Source organism: Pollachius pollachius (genome assembly GCF_949987615.1).
Source record: "Pollachius pollachius genome assembly, chromosome: 13".
In the NCBI taxonomy this organism is placed as follows: Eukaryota; Metazoa; Chordata; class Actinopteri; order Gadiformes; family Gadidae; genus Pollachius; species Pollachius pollachius.
The window spans coordinates 7038145-7058322 of NC_136946.1; the positions used below are offsets into that span (position 1 = coordinate 7038145).

The following is a 20178-nucleotide window of genomic DNA, read 5'->3' on the forward strand; positions in this document are numbered from 1 at the left end:
CATACATAACAAAAACAGATTTTAGAGTGAAAGACTGAACTAAGAAGAAACGTCTGACAATACAAACAAAAAAAGAGCGAATTATATGGAAAATTAAATAAAGTCAAACAGAACCAGGCTGAAAATTGATTTCAAGTTCTGTCAGTGACAGAAAAACACCCCCCTCACACACACACACACACACACACACACACACACACACACACACACACACACACACACACACACACACACACGCACACAACATGAAACAAACACAACTCACAAGAAATGCCTGCGAGAAAACAAAAAAAGCCGTACCATTAAAAATATAATAGGATTATCGTTTCTGTTTGTTTGTCATGGTGGATCAAGAAAATTAGAGTTAAGAGAACAGCTCAGAGCCACATTGTTATCGCCACTTCAGAAGAAAAAACCCAACTGAAATCATTTGCATATTTGTTTATTGCTTTGAAATTCACCTTATTAATTAAGGCCAAGTGTAACAATCAAAAGTTCCCGGTCGCTACAGTGATGCTAGATCACCATATGGTGGGAAGCCTACACGACAACAAAGATGGCGGAGGTGTCTCGGAGATGAGCGAGTGGGAGGGATGGAGTAACTGCCATGAGGGGTAGTAGTCACTCGGACTTTGTGGTACGAGCTACCGGTTGTTTTGAATGGAAGACAACAGAACAACAAGGAGTGTTGTTAAGAGAAGGCTTTAGGAGAGTAAGGCGTTGCAGTGTTCGCAGTGCCACCGTGGTGTCTTCAGTGTTATGATCCTTACGCTGTAATCTATTTGGATGGTACGCCGGTACGTGCAAGTTGTAAGTTGCAAATCTCCCAGCTTTCTTGCGGCATTTCACTGAGGCACGCCCCCTTTCGGTCAAAGTATCTCGTCACTTTGAAAGTAGAGCGAGTTCAGTGAGGCCGAACGTACTACTCATCAACAAAAAGGGCTGCGCCCGTAAAGAGATTTATTTTCTTTGTATTTGTAGCACGTTGGTCATTTTAATGTACATTTTAAATGCTTTCACACACTTGATAATAATGCTACTTTATGCTGGTCACCAATTTATGCATTGCACGGTCTTGCTGTGCGTGCGATACAATGTAAAGTTGTGTTGTTTGTTTTCGAGCTGGTTTGCTAAAGAGGCTAATGTAGCTAACAATAACAATGACTGGCCAATGAGAAATATACTACGACCACAAGGAAACGTGCCTCCGAAAATTCCGCAAGAAAGCTGGGAGATTCGCAACTTACGACATGCATGTACCAACGTACCATCCAAATGGATTACAGCATTAGTATCCGTTTCTTTACAGTAGATTCATTCCTCTACATGTCTCTTGGCATTAATTCCTCCTCAGATACAGGTCACCAAGCATGGACTGTGTTGGACTCTAAGGCAGAGATAGAGGTGAAGGTGTGTGCATGAACGTGTCCATACAGGATCTTTCTGAGCACTCAGTCTTTAGAACTAGAATGAAGTAATTTAGCAGATATTATGCTATCCAAAGTGACTCAAGAGTAAGTAAGTACAGATCATTAAGGCAGCAGGCAAAGGTCAGGCATCTCTCAAGGGTAAACAGAGGTGTATTTTGAGATTTCAGATGTACTAGTCGAAGTCACTCAAAACACTAATCCCACCAAACTAGATTTGGCATTATAGTCGAGCAGCATGTCCACAATCTACCTGTAGGCTTCCCTGAGCAGGAATCCCTTACCTGTGCATTAATGATGTGTCTCTGAAAAGATTCACTGTAAGTCGGATATAGTTACTGGTTTTACATGCAGAGATACAGTATATCAATGTATGAATAGTGTAAGGCCTACAAATATACAGAGACCTTAAACAACTCTGGGATCTAATTGGACATGTGGGCCAAGCATTCTTGATGCCTCAGATGTCCCAGTTGTTTACAATGAAGACGTGGCAGTTTGCACTACTTAGCCGATACTCCAGTGCACAGAGGGGTTCGGCTAACACCAAACAAAGACATGCTAAGTTCTCTAGGAATAGCCCCCCAACGCTACAGAGAGCGAGGCGCAGAGTGACAGCAGAGAAAATGCACTGACGTATATATTGCCAAACCTGTTTTATTTCAACATGTTATTTTTTTTGTCTTCTCCCGACGTCTTTGAGATATTTGCACATCTCAGCATGATGTGTGTACACAAATAACTGTTGAGTGTGTGTGTGTACGTGTGTGTGTATGTGTGTGTGTATGTGTGTGAAGCGCCAACGTCGAACGTGGGTTTCCCGTACGGCGGTGCTGTCTAGTTTGCAACGTATTTCTCGCTGACAGGACTGATCAGAACGCGGTGACAGCCTATGATTGTCAAAACGCCCGTCACTGAGTGGCAGCCCGGCTTTGGCGAACGCACAGCGGCTCTGCCTTATTTTATTTTTTGTCCCCCACCCCCCTACTTTCACTTTTCCTTCCTCCCCTTGTTTTTTGTCACATCTCTGTTTCCTGGCACTGGGGCTGAGCTTAACTGAAAGTGAAAGCGAAAGTAAAAAAAAATAATAATAAAAAAAGAGGGGAAAAATAGAAAGGCGAAATCCACCGCGGGCGGCACAGGGAGCTCAATCTCACAGGGCGTCGCGTTGCAGGACGTCAAGGATGTCACTGGTGGAGACTCCCGGGGATGTGCGTGGTGCGCGGAAGGAGGTGGGGCAGGGGGGGGGGAAGTGGTGGTGGTGACGGAGGGGAGGAAGGGAGGAAGGGAGGCAGATTGTGACAACGCTGGAGTCAAACCGTCGTCGGGCGGAGAGTTGGGATCCGGTGAGTTCTCTCGACAAACGAGGGCCCCACTCCGTCGGTACACAGGAGGGAAAAGTCAGTTTAGATAGAGGTGTGTGTGTTTTTCAGTTGGAGAAATATACCCTGAACCAAACAATGCTCAAACTCTGTGAATGTGGTGTCACTAGCAATTTTCCCTGCAGAAGTTGGACCTGTTTTCTCAGTGTTCGGTTAAGGGATACGCTATCGGATTCAAAATGAACATTGACTGAAAACAGAGCTGTTAAGACATCTTTGTGTATTTCATTGCACAATTTTTAAACGTAACGCCTACGACTTTAATGTGTAGTAGATTTCAGCCTGGAATATCCACAATAATGACGCTTCGGGAAGAATTGTCAGCTTAAACCAAGAGATTTTGTCTTGGTTTCAATGGTTTTTAATGTATAAATTAATACATTGTACAAAACAAAAGTATGACTTGATTTGAAGCGGTATCAAAACGACAACATAATATCAATGAACCCACATTTATACAGCTGGCGATGCCAAGACAAGACTATCAAATTCCTTTATTGCCTTCCATCTACGGTAAACTAAGGTATCTTAGTTTAACTAAGGTATCTTAGTTTAACTAAGGTATCTTAGTTTACCGTCCTTGATACCTGGATAACCTTGGCCTCTGCTAACAGCCAAAACATACGTGAAACGTACGCTGATCTCAGAACGACAAAGAAACACAACGCGAAACAACGAACATACCGAACAGCTTCTAAGATCTTCAAACTCCATAAGCACAACATGGTCGTCAAGATTTAAATTCAGACTTCCAAGCATTTACAAAAGCAAAGCACAAGGCTTTAAGGATCCGCCGCATGAATCTTGGTGTTTTATTTTTTTCTACGACGGTGTCAAGTAATGAAGACGAGAGCATCTCTCCCTCAGCGGCGTCGCAGGCAGTGGGCCCTGCGTGAAGATCTGGGACGCGGCCTACCCTCGGTGGAGATGTTAGACGAGCCGGCGATGACAGCAACACATCCATCCGCCTCCCGACTGCGACTCAGCCCCCGTCTATTTATATATATTTATATTCATATTCATGAGCCATCGGACCATGCGCCCATGCGGTAATGCATTTAGTGTTATTGCCGCAGATGAACCTCGGCAGACAAGTGACAAGAGAGAGATTGCCGCGGCCCGAGTGACAGAGGACTGGCAGCCTGCGCCAGTAAATCATCGTATCGACGCGGGGCAATGAAAGCGGGGAAATCTCGACGTCGCCGCGACTTGTAAAAATGACTTTACCCTTCACTTTGGGCATTAAGTGGATTGTTTGTCCCGCTATTAATACATCTCTTTAAAAGACAAGTAAAGTCTTTGAGTGGCTGCTGGGAGGCGGGGGGGGGGAAGGCACAGATGACATGATAATTTACGACTCACTCACGCTTTTGTTCGCTCGGCGACTCTTTAAGAAAACTTTAGCGCCCGGGCGTGCGTGCGTGCGTGCGCCGAGTGTTAGCGTGTGTGGCGGCGGCGGCGGCGGGAGCGGCCTACCGTGCACAGGTAATGCCGCACGCTACATAAACACAATGGCTTCTCTTTTTTTTTTTCACACACTCCGTCTGAGCTCCTGAGTACTTGAAAGTAAAACTGTTAAAAAAAAGAAAAGGAAAAGATAATTCTCTTTAGAACGCTAACCAGACGCTGGGAGACAACCCCCCTTGGTAATTTCTTACGGTTATTTATCCAAAATAACTAGCTTAGGCAACTAGCTCCCAATCGGAGCAACGGGGGCGGGGACCGTCATGCTTCAGGTGAATCACCGGCGTGCACGCAGTGACACATGCATGACCATTCCTCAAAATAGAAGCCTCTCTATCCGTCCATGGCCCTCATTGATTAGCACTCACTCGCTCGCTCTCTCGCTCTCTCTCTCTTTCCCTAACCACCTTCCCTATGTGGCTCCCCTTTCCATCGCTCTCTCTTTCCCGCCTTATTCCCAATGTCTCTCCCACTCATTTCTCTCTCTCTCTCTCTCTCTCTCTCTCTCTCCCTCTCCCCCCCCCCCCCCCCCCAGCCCAGTTGTTCTTCTCCTTAATTCCTCCCTCAAGCCTCCTGACAGGAAGGAGCTGGCGTGAGGATGCGGGCCCCCTCCCCGGCGCTGCATAATGCCGCGATGTGCTTCCTGTGGGTCGCTTGAACCGCCTCCTCAGACATGTGTCAGCGGCTCACGGCGCGCGGCGCGGACTAATGATGGCACCGCGGCCAGCCCACTGCCCCGCCGCCGGGCCCACCCTCTGAGCTGTGGGGGAGTGGGAGAGTACCTGTGTGTGTGTGTGTGTGTGTGTGTGTCTGTATACGCAAGTACCTGTGTGTGTGTGTGTGTGTGTGTGTGTGTGTATGCAAGTACCTGTATGTATGTATGTGTGTGTGTATGTATGTATGTGTGTGTGTGTGTGTATGTATGTAAGTACCTGTATGTATGTATGTGTGTGTGTATGTATGTATGTGTGTGTGTGTGTGTGTATGTATGTAAGTACCTGTGTGTATGTGTGCGTGTGTGTGTATATGCAAGTACCTGTATGTATGTATGAATGTATGTATGTATGTAAGTGTGTGTGTGTGTGTGTGTGTGGGGGGGGTGTGCATGCATGCAAGTAACGATGATTGTTTGTGTTTATGCGGGTACCTGTGTGTATGTGTGTCTGTGTGCACGTGTGCATATGCTTGTATGCAAGTACACGCATATGTGTATGTGTGTGTGTGTGTGCGCAAGTATCTGTGTGTGTGTCTGTATGTGCAAGTATCTTTTGGTGTGTGTGTGTGTGTATATATGCATGTACCTTTTGTGTGTGTGTGTGTGTGTGTATGCAAGTAACGGTGTCTGTGTGTGTGTGTGTGCTCGTGTGTATGCAATTACCTACATATGTGTGTGTATGCATGTATCAATGTGTGTGTGTGTGTGTGTGTGTGTCTGTATGCTAATATAGTGTTTTTTTAGTCGTCTGTGTGTGAGCAAGTCTCAACATGGTTTTTTTTGTACAACGATATCTCTATATGTGTGTATGTGTTTGTGTGTGTAAGCCAGAATATGTGCATGTGTCTAAAGCATCTTCATCCATGTGTGTCTGTGTGTGTTCGGCCAGAATCTATATATGTGTGTGTACATGTGTGTGTGTGTGTGGGGGGGCGTGGGGGGGGTTTGGCATGCTGATTAAAGACAACCCAACCCTCCTCCCCCGTCCCCTGTGCTGAAGGATCACCCCCCCCCCCCTAAAAAAAGGCCCCCGCCGACAGCGGAGAACATGAAGCGATGTCAGGTCCGGGCTCGATGAGGACACAGGATCCCTGTCACCTGGATTTACCGGCCTAATATGACAGCCGAGTTGTGATCCCCTGTCTTCGGCGTGTCAAGTCCCTCACACTCTTCTGCGGGGCTTATTCTCATGCAAATGATGCCCACTGCCGTCGCCCGCCGCCGCCGCCGCCACCGCCACCAGCGCTTCCTCCGTTTGGACAGAATCGTGAATGAGTCTCGTCACACCGTCCGAAAGTTCTGAAACCCAGACCCCCCCCCCCCCCCCCCTCCCCCCCCGGACACCTCCAACCTCCAACCACCCTCCCCCCGCCCACCCCCCAAACCCCGACTCAACTTGACGTGACAATGGCTTCTCACGGAAACTCGCGGACAGATGAAATAAATATGACATTTGACATTCAAATCCAGGTAGCACACACCAGGAATAGGTGAAAATAATGAGGCATTTGATGGGGGGTGTGTGTGTGTCGGGGGGAGGGGCAGAGAATCGGGGGTGGCAGTGTGTGTGTGTGTGTGTGTGTGTATATGTGTGTGTGTTCGCTATTTACTTTTCCCTGTATGTCCCGCAAAGAGCATGTTCCCAAACTTCACCGGGGACTCCTCTAATATATATATATATATATATATACAAAAAAAAAAAATCCTACAAATAATGCATTTTCCCGGAGCTGGGGAGAGCCCTGACCAATCAGGACGTCTGGAACCGCATCAATACTGGTCTGAATTAAGGAGTGCCAACCACCAATGACCGCTTTCTGATCAACCAAGCCTTTCTTATTGTCTTTGCGCCAATAATATCCAAACTGACTAGTGTATGTATAATATATATAATATATGACGGAAGATTTCAATGAGATTCCCTCTCACTCTGACACAACAAATGATAGTGGAGGCCGTCACCTGTGGGAGAAATGGCCGGTTTCTAAAAGGCATTTGATAGATCCACGCCAAAGACACACTTCATCTATTCAGCGTGTTGGCAGTCGTCATTATTCTCTCAGGAATGCACTTTTTTCACGCCTCTATTCCTCTCTTTTGCTGTTCTGATGGATAGAGTGGTTGGTATCATCCAAACAAGGCCTACTCCTGACAGCTACACAATACTTTACAAGATGGTTCTGACTGCGGTTGGACTGCTCCACAGAGGATGAATGTGTGGAGGAGGTTATGGATCGTACTCGTCTGTGGTGACATGGGAAGGTTTGGCCCTTGGTTCTAGGCCTTGGTTTTACAGTAAGGGTACTCTAAGGAGGATACGAATTTTGAGCGAATAAAAAATCGAGAAAAAAGAGGTGTAGAAAAATTATGGAGAGAATAAAAAATCGAGAAAAAGGAGGCATAGAAAAACGATCAAGAGAATTAAAAATCGAGAAAAAGAAGGAATAGAAAATGATGGAGAAATAAAAAATCAAGAAAAATTTGGTATACAATTATGGAGTGAATAAAAAGTTGAGAAAATGGAGGGATAGAATAATGATGGAGAGTAAAAGAATTAGAAAAATGAGGTATAGAAAATGATGGTGTTGAGGTGGTTATGGATCGTACTCTGTCTGTGGTGACTTGGGAAGGTTTGGCCTGTGGTTCTAGGCCTTGGTTTTTACGGTAAGGGTACTCTTAGGAGGATACGAATTTTGAGCGAATAAAAAATCGAGAAATAAGTGGTGTAAAAAAATGATGGAGCGAATAAAAAATCGAGAAAAAGTAGTTATAGAAAATGATGGCGAGAATTTTTTTTTAAAAAAGGAGGAATAGAAAAACGATGGAGAAAATAAAAAAATCATGAAGAATTTGGTATAGAAAAATGATGGAGTGAATAAAAAAATCGAGAAAATGGAGGTATAGAATAATGATGGAGAGTAAAGATTTTAAAAAATGAGGTATAGAAAATGATGGAGAGAATATTTTTCTAAAAAAAGGAGGTCCAGAAAAATGGAGAAAATAAAAAATCAAGAAAAATTAGGTATAGAAAAATGATGGGAGAATAAATATTGAGAAGAATTAGGTATAGAAAAATTATTGAGAATAAAAAATCGAGAAAAACAAGGTATAGAAAAATTATGTAAAAAAATAGAAAAATAATGGAGAATCAAAATATGAGAAAAATGAAGTATAGAAAAATGATTGAGAATATTTTTACAAAAAAGAGTAAAAGAAAAACGATGGAGCGAATAAAAAATCGAAAAAGGAGGTATCGAAAAATTATGGACAGTAAAAAATCGAGAAAAAGCAGGGATAGACAAAAAAATGATGGAGAGAATATTTTTACAGTTAATTGAGGTATAGAGAAATGATGGAGACAATGAAAAATCAAGAAAGGGGAGGCATAGAAAACGATGTAAAAAAATATAAACATTTTGGAGAATAAAAAAATGAAAAATGAAGAAAAATAATTGAGAATATTTAAAAAAAAGGAGATATAGAAAAATGATGGAGAGAATAAAATCTAAAAAAGGTATGGAAAAATGAAGAGAATATTTTTACAAAAAAAGGAGGCATAGAAAATTTATGGAGAGAATAAAAAAATGAGAAAAAGGAGACAGAAAAATGGAGAGAATAAAAAATCGAGAAAAAGGAGAAATAGAAAAATGATGCAGAATATTTTTACAAAAAAAGGAGGCATAGAACAATGATGGCGAAAATAAAAAATCGAGAAAAGGAGGTATCGAAAAATGATGGAGAAAAAAAAATCGAGGAAAAAAAGAGGTATAGAAAATGATGGAGGGAATATATTATTTTGAAAAAGGAGGTATAGAAGAATAATGGAGAGAAAAAAATCAGAAAAAGGGAGGTATAGAAAATGTATGGAGAGAATAAAAAATCGAGAAAGGGGAAGCATAGAAAAATGATGTAAAAAAATAGAAAAATGATGGAGAGAATAAAAAAAATAGAAAAATTAGGTATAGAAAAATTATTGAGAATCTAAAAAAAGGAGGTATAGAAAAATGATGGAGAGAATAAAAATAGAGAAAAAGGATTCCATTCTGTATACAATATACGTTTCATGAGACGTATACATACGACTACGTACATGATTTGCTGACATTTAGACATAAATGTCACAGTTTATTAGCAGAATTGCTAATAAACGGTATATAACTATAGGCATGTGTGCGGAAGTATCTTGGATGTTGATGGTCCCGGGTTGGAAATCCGACTGCATTGGGCATTCCAGTTGAAATCTCTAGTCATCCATCTTCTGACTTTGTTGAACTTTATAGCCCCTCCTTCTTTGACTGCATCTGTTCATTGTGTGTTTTCCCCCTCCCTGGTTCCATATGTGGATTGAGTCTGAGAAAGGCCCTTTAAATTTTATTTAGAAATGTCTAATTATTTGAATTATTTTATTATTCAGGACAATCTGATTCCAAGCATAACAACCTTTTAATTTGTAATATGAAGTATTATGTGGTATTGTGATGGGGTCAATATACAACTACAACATTGTATAACACAATATAAGACATACCCTGTATTTTTATGATTCATGACAATACAATAATACAGGTGATCTAGCCAAACAAACCATTTTGTAGTAAATCAATAAGCATAAACATATGTGTTATTATTATGGGGTTAATATACAAATACAATCTTGTATAAAACATGAAATATATATAAATATGTATTATTATTATTCACGACAATCTGATACTTATCAGAAATAGGCTGAATTAAATAGGTATTATGATATGAAAATATGGGTTAAAATAGGAATATAATATTGTTTAACACACTAAATAGAGGACTAATCGTTGCATCCAAGACAGACTGAAACCTAGCAGAACACCATTTAACAGTTGAATACATAAGATTATTGGGTAGGCTATTATTACGGGGTTAATATGAGCATATAGTCCCTGTAGAATGCCTTTTTATAACTATAACAATTTATTTGTCTTGCTTTTTTTTCTCTCAGGTCAATATCTCTTTTCTGTGGAACGTCATATTTACCTTATTACTTCCTGATTAACACACTAAATATAGGACTAATCCGTGTCTTATTGTACAGCGCTCTGTTCGTCTAGCAGGCAGCATCAGCAGCAGCTGTGTTCCCCGTTTACCAGGGAAAGGCCCGAGGCTGCTGGTGTGAAGATGACTGGAGCTACAGCGCGGTGTTGACTTTAATACCTTCAGCTGCACGCACACACAGGCAACGCGCACATGCGCACGCACGCACCACTTTCTTTATCCGCAGCCTGTGAACCGTGCGTCTTATGTCAGTGTTAAACTATATAAAAACCACCCTTTTCCTTTATGTGGCAATGCTCTACCGCCCCCCCACCCCACCACCTCCTCCCCATCTGCTTTAAAGGGATCATGTTTTTCATTTTAAACACCTTAAGGCTAACAGACATGAAATGATCACAGCAGACGCACTAGGCTGTTTCAATACAACTATTTTAATGCCGTATTTTTTTCAAGGTGACAATTATGCCACCGATCTCAGAGGGCGCTCGTATGCATTGTTTTGTCACGTTCTACTGTATGTTTTATGTCGTAGCCTATGTCATAAGGATAGAAAATGAAGACATTGTTTTTCTTACTGTCCGAATTTATTTATCTTCCTTTTTTTCTTTGTTAGATCATCTATATTTTTTGGAAACCTTGAAAGACTATCATTATTTTATGATTAAATGTAACGTGGAATCTGAATTGATATTTTTTGTGGGTTTTATTTTGCCAACTAAAATGTATATCGGATTATATATCGATTCAAGCAGTGTATGGAGGAAGATGAGCACAAAAAAAGGTAGTACACCTCATATTCTTTTACTCTATCAATGAGGTTTTAGGTTTGTTTCCAATGCGAGTCCATTAATACAATTAAAGCAACAATTCCCATTTGTGTGTAATAACATGTTAATCTGTCCTGAAATAAAAAGCACAAATTTCGATTCGTATTTCAATTATACTTTTTTGTGGTTATGTTTATAAATCCAAGAGAAAAATACAAACAGTAGACATGTAAAAACCGAATAACTGTTGTAAATAAATGTACTAAAAGTAAATGTCATGGCCGCCAGACTATAAAATATGTCTATGTTTGTTTGTTTGGAAGGTCACATTCTCGCAAAGTCACTCAAACAACACAAAATGTTAATCAGGAACACAGAAGTTTATTCTACAATTGAGGATAAAATTGTCTCATCAGTAAGAGGGTTCATCATCAAACAGCGTAAATCAATACTTTTAGGGGCATTGCTTGTATTAGTTTTTCATATACAGTACCATGCATCGGAGAAGATGCCACTGTTCATCATTTCATGTAAACCACATTAAGGGCTGGTCTACGTTTCATTTAAAAAGAGACATAGTGGTCTTCCTTAACAGAATCTTTGTACATCATATCCCAATATTTGTCTATAAAATAACATCGTAAAAAATGCACACAGTACAAATAATGTGGAACTGTGAAAAGCAAGATATGAGGACACATGTATACATACTCGCTTATTTTTATACAATTTATATGTTTAAAACTTAATTTATGCTCACGACCAAAGCTGCACATCGATGACAGAGGTGCTAATGTAAATACTGTACACGTTGAGACAACAGAAAAGGATATACAATGCATACAAAAAGAACCAAAGATGATCAAACACATCATGTTTGTGTTTTTAAAAGCAAATTGTAATTATTGTAGTTGCTAAGTGTTATATTATCCCCATCATTTGAAGTGGTAAAGAGGAGCTAGGCTCTTAAAAAATGTGGTGCGATATTTTACATATGTATAAACCAAGCACTTCTCGAAAAAGACTTAAATAATAGCAATCTTTTTTTTGATGGAACAAATAAAACGTTTTTTCCTCAATAACTTCATATAAACATTTCCCAAATTTGGTCAATAAGCATAATAATTTGGTCATTAGAGATCAAATTTCATGAGACATATCCAGCCACTGCTTTATCATCTTAAGAAAACATGCACAAGTTTTCTCCCATAAATAATGATGAAATGAATGTGAGCATGGCTAACATCGGAGAACGGTCCAGTTTTAAACCAAGAGATGGACTGTTCCCGAAGTCTCAGGACAGATGCAGTCAAAACAGAAAAGCAACAATCAGTCTGTGACTATATAGCGCAATGGCTCCTTCATTAAATCAAGTTTTACGTTTGTATCACACCAAAAACAATTTGGTTTGGTATCACCGCGAAACAGCCCCTTACCCCTTCCCAAAACTGATTATCAAGTGGTATTAAAGCTACTATAATTTCATTCGAATATCTATTAATCAAACATAAAACACAGCTGTGGCACTATCAGAAATGGCAGATTGCAGCTTCAAGATATAGTGCAACGATAATCTGTCATGCTTCATTTAACTTTATAGTTTATCCGTCTTTTCCAGCTCCTTCACAAAGAGGAGGTGGTCTTCCGGTGACTTCCCGTGGGACTTGCAAAGGTGCAGTTTAATCGCATGCTTGCTCACAAAGGTCCGACTGCACATTTTGCACTGTAGTATCGAACCAGTGTCCTGTTCTGTGAGTCCCAGTGAGCTGAACGTCTTCTCTGCTATTCTCACGGCATGCTGCCCTAGCAAGTCTATGGAAAGCTTGGAGAGGTCATTGAGGGTGAAACCCAGATGGGACTCCAAATGAGCAATATAAGAGGAAGGTGTCCGATATTGTGACGCGCAGTCACTGCACAAAAAGAGAGGGTGGCCTGTATCAATGTTTTTCAGGAACTTTGTGCTGCCTGTCCGCTTTAGCTGATACTTCACATTGGCCAGCCAATGTGAGATAGTAGTCATAGAAAGGCCAGTGAATTTACAGATGTGCACCCTTTCCTGGGGTCCCAGGTCGGTGATGACCAGCTTTCCCTCTGGGGTGTCCCGGAGACTCGAGGCGAACTGGGCTTGGAGGATCAAGAGGTGTTGGGGGTTCCAGTTCGACTGTCGGCCTTTGCGTCTTTGGATGGGAGAGAGGTCTTCGTAGCCCTCTTCAAAAACACTGCTGTCCATGTCTGACTTCTCAGAGGTCGAGGACGGCGTCGTTGACTTTGGCGTCAAGCGGCCGGTCAGGTTTTTCACCATGTCCGAAATATCCATTAACGCGTTCTCCCGCAAGGGCGGAGATATCGAGGGATAATGGTTGCCGACGACTCTCTTGCAGCTGTTCACGTGACTGTTGTTCAGTGTAGGAGATGTGCTGTTGCCTGTGCTGCCGTTGGCGTTTTTGGATTTGGTCAAGTCCATCGGCTGGTCCTCATCCCCGTGGTACTGGCTCTGTGGCTCCTTCTGCTTGGCCGGGACAGAGCTGGCAAGGGGCTTCTCCACTGTGGTGTTGTTGATGTTGCTGTTGTTGATGTTGTTGTTGAGCTTGTGAAGCATTGAGAAGGGATCTGTGAAAGGTGTGGACACCTTTGCCGCTTTTCCCAGGTGATTGTTCATGATGGACTGCAGTGCACTGAGAGGGTTTACGAGGGGCTGCTCGGGGGAATGATCTGTGATTATTCCTAGCTTATTGCAGCCGTTAGAAACCGCCACTTCAGGAGAAACCGCCTCGCTCTTTACCTGCATGTCCGTTTTACTCTCTTCCACCTCACCTACTTTGTCTCTGAACTCAGTTCGGTCCTCTGGGGAATTTCTTTTTGCTGGTCTGAACAGGTTTTCCTGCTTGGGCGAAACCTGTTTTTCCCTAGGAGGCGGTGAGGGGGATTTGGTCGCCACTGACTTACACTTCCTTTCCGACCGACTTTCCTCCCATTCCTTCTTCACCAAACTCTTCCCGGTTACTTTCTCCACCAGCTCCTCCATGGCGAGCATGTTGCTCCTGCGGTTAGGAGGCGGAGAGGGGCTATTGGGCGAGTGGATCAGAGAGCCCACGTCAGACGACAGCACCTTCATGCTGGTGGTGCTAAATAAAGGCTGCACCTGGGCGCACGAGGAAAAGGTAGATTTCAGAGCGCCGTGGAGTTGATAGGCAGCATGAATGCTGGTGTATCCACCCCAGGTGGGTGCACCTGTCTGGGCCTTGCTGATTGCACTTGACACCGTGTTCTCCAATGACTTGAGGATGTCTACGCCACCTTTAGGAGCCTCCTCCAGATCAGCCTCGGTGAGGTATTTGTGAGGCTGGTTCTTCCCGGCTTTTTCGCTCTTCTCGGACGGATCTTCCTTCTCCTCTTTTATCTTCTTCTCGGGGACTTGGATCTCCATGCTTTCTTCTTCCATCTCCTCCTGCTTCTGTTCCTCCTCTTTCTTCTCCTCTGGGGTTTGGGGCCGCGTCGGAGACTCTGGCTTCCCATTGGGCGCCGGAAGTCGTGTCGTGGTCGGCGGGAGGGGGATAGATTGGAACTTCTCCTCGATGACCGGATCGAACACCAACTGCTTCCCTTTCTTAGAGGCTGAGTTAGTGACCTTGAGGAAGTGTCCCGTGACCATCATGTGGGCGGTCAGCTGCTGCAAGGTATCATGGGAACTGCCGCACTCCATGCACTTGAGAATCTGCGCCTTACGCGCCTCAAACTGCCACGTGTAACTAGCGCCGTTTTGGTAACCGTAGCGATTGTTGGCGGTGACATAGGGGTTGACCAGTTTCTGAGTCTCTTTCGGTGTCTCCCCCAGCGGCACGCATGATGACCCGGACTCCGGTGAACTGGGCGTCACCAGCTCTTGAAACGGTCTCTTTTTGCTAGGCGGCACCATTTTGGAGGTAAGGGTGGGCATCGGCTCCTTGAGAGGCACCTTCTGGTAGTGTTTTGTTTTGATCATGTGCACGCTCAGGTCCTGCAGGGACTCAAAGGAGTGGCCGCAGTACATGCACTTGAGGACCTTCTGGGCGTCCTCCTTGCCCTCCATCTCCATCAGGGAGCGCTTGCGGGGCTTGGACCAGCGCTTCCCCCGGTCGTCCTCCTTGTCCTTGTTGTCGTCCCGGTAGTGGCCCGACTCGTTCATGTGCACCGTCAGGCCCACCAGCGTGTCGTAGGCGGCGCTGCAGTCCTTGCAGCGGAACTTGCTGGCGCCGGTGAACACGGGCCCGTACAGCTTGTTGTTCTGCCTGTACAGCTGCACCGTACTGAAGAGGCTGGGCTCGGGCAGAAGATGGTACGGCGTGTGCTGCAGGGTCTTTGCCAAGGCGGCTTGGTGCCAGTCGTAGGCCACACCGCCGCTGTTGTTGTTTCCACAGTTGTTGCTCATGCTGTTGCTGCTGTTTGAGTGGCTCGTCGCCGTACTGGTGTTGACGCTGCTGGTTGTGGTGGTGTTGGTGGAGGACATGGAGGCGATGCCACCGCTGTTGGTACTGCTACTGCTGGTTTTCACGTGGACGTTCCCCTGGCTGTGACTGCTACTGCTGCTCGTACTGAGGAAGCCATTGCTCCCTTTGTGATTCCTCCCGTTGTTGGTGTTGGCTCTCAGGTTGTTCCCCTGTTTACTCTTGAGCATATCCAGAGCGATGCTGGACCAGGAGGCCTCCGAGATCAGGTTTGCATAGACGGCCTTCATCTGCTCCAGGCTGTCCTGCAGTGACAGGCCGTTGGCGGGCTCGGGGAACTCCACCACCGCCGCGGTGGCCGGTTTGTCCTCCAGCACCATGGCGGGGGCAGGTTTCTCCTCCTGGACCTCGTGGAAGGCAGGGGGGGGGTCCTTGATGTCGGCGAGCTGCTCGCTGCTGTTGCTGAGCGGGGAGGCGTAGCCGGCGTCCGGGTTGGTGCCATTGCTGAGCGGGGAGTTCTGGCAGCTGAAGTGGTCGGCAAGATCCTCGTCGTCGTTGAAGAGGTACTCCCCCTCCTGGCCGTCTAGGGACAGCCCGTCGTCCTGCAGGTGCTCGTCCTCCGGGAGGGTCTTGTTGTCTTTGACGTCGTCATCAGGACCGTACGCTGTAATACGAGACGACACAAAGGGGAGATGTTAGCTTTGCTGTGTCGAGTGGCGCACTTCATAGAGGCACACAACGGCAATGGGCGAGTGTGATCGGTTTCATGCGAGATTTTATGATGCAAGTCTGATGAAACGCCCTGCTGAGAGTCTACTGGAGGTAGGGGCAATAATACCCAAAGAGGGTTTTGTCAATAGTCCAGGCGGAGGACACAGCTTTGCAATAATAAAGTGGCCGACATCCATATCCCGACATTGATAGATCGTCCTCCTCACTGCGAGGCTTAATGAACGTATTGAACACCACGGCTCGGCAAGCGTACGGCGCCGTTGGAGTCGCAGCAATATTTACCATCACGAGAGACAAAACCTGCCCTCAACCTGTACAAGGGAATAATATAAATGTGTGTGAGTGTAAATAATTGTCTTTTGCCTCAACTAATGTATTTAGATTCCTTTAAAATGTCTTTGATACTATAGAATCAAAACAGAGATACAAAGATGTATTCATCCACAGCACAAGAAGTACAACATATTTATTTCCATAGGGTGAGAATTGTTATGATATAATTGTACGGGTCGGGGTACCAGACAAACCAGCCTACAGTATACATACATAACCCTCATTTTACATTGAACGTGTCACTGTGGGTGGTCGCTGTTCTCTCCCATAACATGCCTCACGTAGTACGGAATTCACCACTAGGACATGGAAGGGTTGGAGGTGTGGGTAGGAGGGTAGGCGGGGAGGGAGGGGGGGTGGTGCCAGCTGCCATGGCCCAGCCAGGCCTCGCTTGGCTGGGCTGAAGCTGGCAGCGGCGGTGGAAGTCTTCCCAGCGTGGTACCAGGAAATGACCAGTGGACATGACACGTCCTGTTGCCACTGCTGTGCCCAGCCCCTCCACCCCCCACCCCCTCCTTGTTTTGCAGGAAGTCATGGAAAGCGTCTGTAGGAAATAACTGTCATCCATTTTGTTGTTTTTATTACCGTGGTTTATGCGCAATGTGTTGAGTTTTAAGCGAGTCTCGAGACAACGTGCTAAACGGCTTCGGTCGGAACACCTTTAAAACAACTCGGTCAACTTTTGTCAACAAAAAGGATGTCGGTTGACGGAAAAAATGAGGAACTATGATCGCTATCGTTGTGTAAATAATGCTCACGGGGATAGACACACAAGACAAGGACATTGTCTCTGGTGCGGGGAGAATAGCCGGCACAAAGGCTTTCAATAAAATTTTCAAGGATATATGAGAGAGAGAGAGAGAGAGAGAGAGAGAGAGGGAGCAAGGAGAGAGAAAATAGAGTGAGAGAACCAGAGAGAGAGAGAGAGACAGAGAGAGAGAGAGAGGGGGGAAGAGAGAGAGCAAGAAAGAGTGAGAACCAGAGAGAAAAAAGAGAGAGAACCAGAGAGAGAGAGACAGAAACGGAGAAAGACACACAAGCGAAACAGACACGCATAGAGAAATCGAGCGAGAGGGAGGAGACACACAGACACACACACACACACACACACACACACACACACACACACACACACACACACACACACACACACACACACACACACACACACAGGGTTAGATATGCTAAGGCAGCCCAGCCCGGCCGTTCTAAGATGCTTGTCAGAGGTGCCAGCATCAGTCTCCAGCGAGCAGGCAGATGTGCTGTCAGCTCCTAACAGCATGTAGCTCTCTATCCCATAATCGGAACGGACGTAATACCTGATGTTTGTGAGGTGCCAGTTACTGCTGCTGGGTGGATGTTGTGCAGTGGGTAGTGTGTGTGTGTGTGTCTGAGTGTGTGAGTGTGAGGGTATTAGTGTGTATGTGTGTGTGTGTGCGTGATGCAGTGTGTGTATGCGCGCGTGCGTTCGTGTGCGCATCTCTGCCGTGTGTATTTCTAGTGTACCGCGCGTTTCTATGCATGTGTGTATGTTATGCAGTACATATTGTGTGTTGCTTTGCTGGTGTGTGTGCGTGTGTTGCGCGTGTGTGTGGTACACATGTGCTTGTGTGGTGCATGTTGTTGTGCGTGCGCGCGTGCGTGTGTGTGTGTGTGAGCCTCGCAGAAACATCACTCCTGAAAGCAGCAGCTCCCTTCGGCGCTCCGGTCCACTTTCTGCCCTCTTTAGTTCCCTTCTAACTCCACAGCCCCCCCTAACAGGCGGACCTCCACTCTTTCCTTGGACCTCTGAATTAAAACCAATACTGGAGAAGGAGCCCCGATGCACCTTTCACCCCCCGGTCGGCTCCGGCGCCCACACCGTGTGACTAGCGGTAGTCTGGCGAAACAGTACAGCAAGCTGACTCCTCATTAAAGGTAACAGAGAGGGAGAGAGAGGGAGGGAGGGTAGGGGGAGAGAGGGAGAGAGAGAGGGAGGGTAGGGGGAGAGAGGGAGAGAGGGAGGGAGGGTAGGGGGAGAGAGGGAGAGAGGGAGGGAGGGTAGGGGGAGAGAGAGAGAGAGGGAGGGGAGAGAGAGAGAGAGAGCGAGAGAGATAGAGAGAGAGGGGAGAGAGAGAGAGGGGGGGAGAGAGAGAGAGAGAGAGAGAGAGGGTAGGGGAGAGAGAGAGAGGGAGGGAGGGTAGGGGAAGAGAGAGAGAGAGGCGGGGGGGGAGAGAGAGAGAGAGAGCGAGAGAGAGAGAATATTGAAGCGAAGCGGCCTGGCCGGTGAAGAGACAGATAGAGAGAGGCCCGACATAAAGAAGATACACACACACATACCCCCGAAACACACACATACACACGCACACACAGAAAAGGCTCTCCCACGCCAACTAAACACGAGTCCTTCTCCGCTCCGCGTGGCATGTTGACAGCCGTCAGTGTCAGGGCCGTGTCAGTGTCAGCCCCGGGTGTCAGTGTCCGCACAAACAAGCCTTCCGCGGGCTTCCGGAAGGGAAAAATAAATAAATAAACAACAACAAACACAAGTCAGCCATTTTTTCCCTTCCCTCTCTCCCTCCCTTCGCCTCCCCCCCCTCCTCTTCCTCCCTCCCCGCCATCTGCGTGAGAAATAAAAAAAAAGAGGCTGCCGTGGGTGTCACCGGCGGCTAATAAGGCAATCAGAGATGGAAAAGATGCTGACACGGCAGATCTCTGCATCACTCAGAACAAAAGAAGAAGAACAGGGAGGGGGGAGGGGGGGATTAAATCGTGGGGGAGGGAGGGGTTTGTGGCGGTGGTGGTGTGTGTGTGTGTGTGTGTGTGTGTGGGAAGGTGTCTGTTGTGGTTGTCAATCAAAAGTGTAAGCCCACTTTGTGCTGCCAGAGTGGATGGGGAAGTTTTGAAAAGAGATGAGGAAAGAAAAAGACAAAAAAAAAAAGAAGAAAAAACAGGGGGGAGGAAAAAAAAGAAGAGAATTCTGTTTAGGCTAGCGCACTCAAAGTTGAGGCCAGCGTGTGTGTGTGAGTGTGTGTGTGTGTGTGGCTGTGTTTCTAAGTGTATGTGTTTTTCGTGTCACTCCCTGTAATCCTATGTGTGTGACGTACGCTTGGTCAAACACGTGCGTGTGTGTGTGTGCGTGTGCGTGTGCGTGTGTGTGCGCGTGTGTGTGTGTGTGTGTGCCGGTGTCACGGCGTGTCAGGTGCAGCAGGGGGATCTGCGACGGGTGGCGTGGGGGAGGACGGGGGAGGAGGGGGGAGAGCCATCTGCGTGGGGGAGAGGGGCCTGTCACTTCGGCTGTGTCCGGGGCCCCTTGACTCCTCAGTACAGACAGGTGACACCCCGCCCCCCACCTCCACTCTGGCCCTCTTCCCTTCCGCTGCCCACCTCACACACCACACATGCAACTACACACTGTTTAGTACGGTAACTCTTCAGTCGTTTGGTCTAACCTCTATCCAGGCTGACCTACAGAGGATTCAGATGTCATTAACGAGCCGGTAGGGCTGAAGGGTGTCTTGCTCCCAGGTTAGGCTGCTGGCGTTGGGGATCGAACCCGGTAGCTTTTGGACATTAAGTCGCACACCTGCCGAGACACGACATTGCCAGTACGGACCACCATGCGGTGCGGTGGTCCGTACTTATCACGTCTGACTAACTGAGCTGCAGACGTTTGAAAACACACGCTTAAAAATGCAGAGTAAAGAAAAATAATTTGCCGAAACACATTGCTTCAATTATTCAGTATGTTCTGTGCTTTCTCTGCCATTTCCAAGACATTTCACTATTTATTTTTATTTAGAGAGTAAGATACATCACAGTAAGATGCACATAGTAAGGTGTAACTTGTATTGATAAGGTCCACTAGGACCTTATCAATAAAAAAACTAATATACCAAGGTTGGTGTTATCAACCCCATCTCC

The 20178-nt window shown here is 45.6% G+C and overlaps 1 protein-coding gene across 1 annotated transcript in view; it reads right to left on the reverse strand.

Annotated features, from left to right (window-relative positions):
- Positions 1–11772: 11772 nt before the first annotated feature.
- The window catches only part of LOC307085128 (teashirt homolog 1-like), a 27148-nt gene continuing 18742 nt past the window's right edge, over positions 11773–20178 (reverse strand). Inside the window, exon 2 of the mRNA XM_079749802.1 lies at positions 11773–15874. Coding sequence (XP_079605928.1) covers positions 12381–15874 — 3494 coding nt within the window. The 3' untranslated portion in view covers positions 11773–12380. The remainder of the gene's footprint in view (positions 15875–20178) is intronic.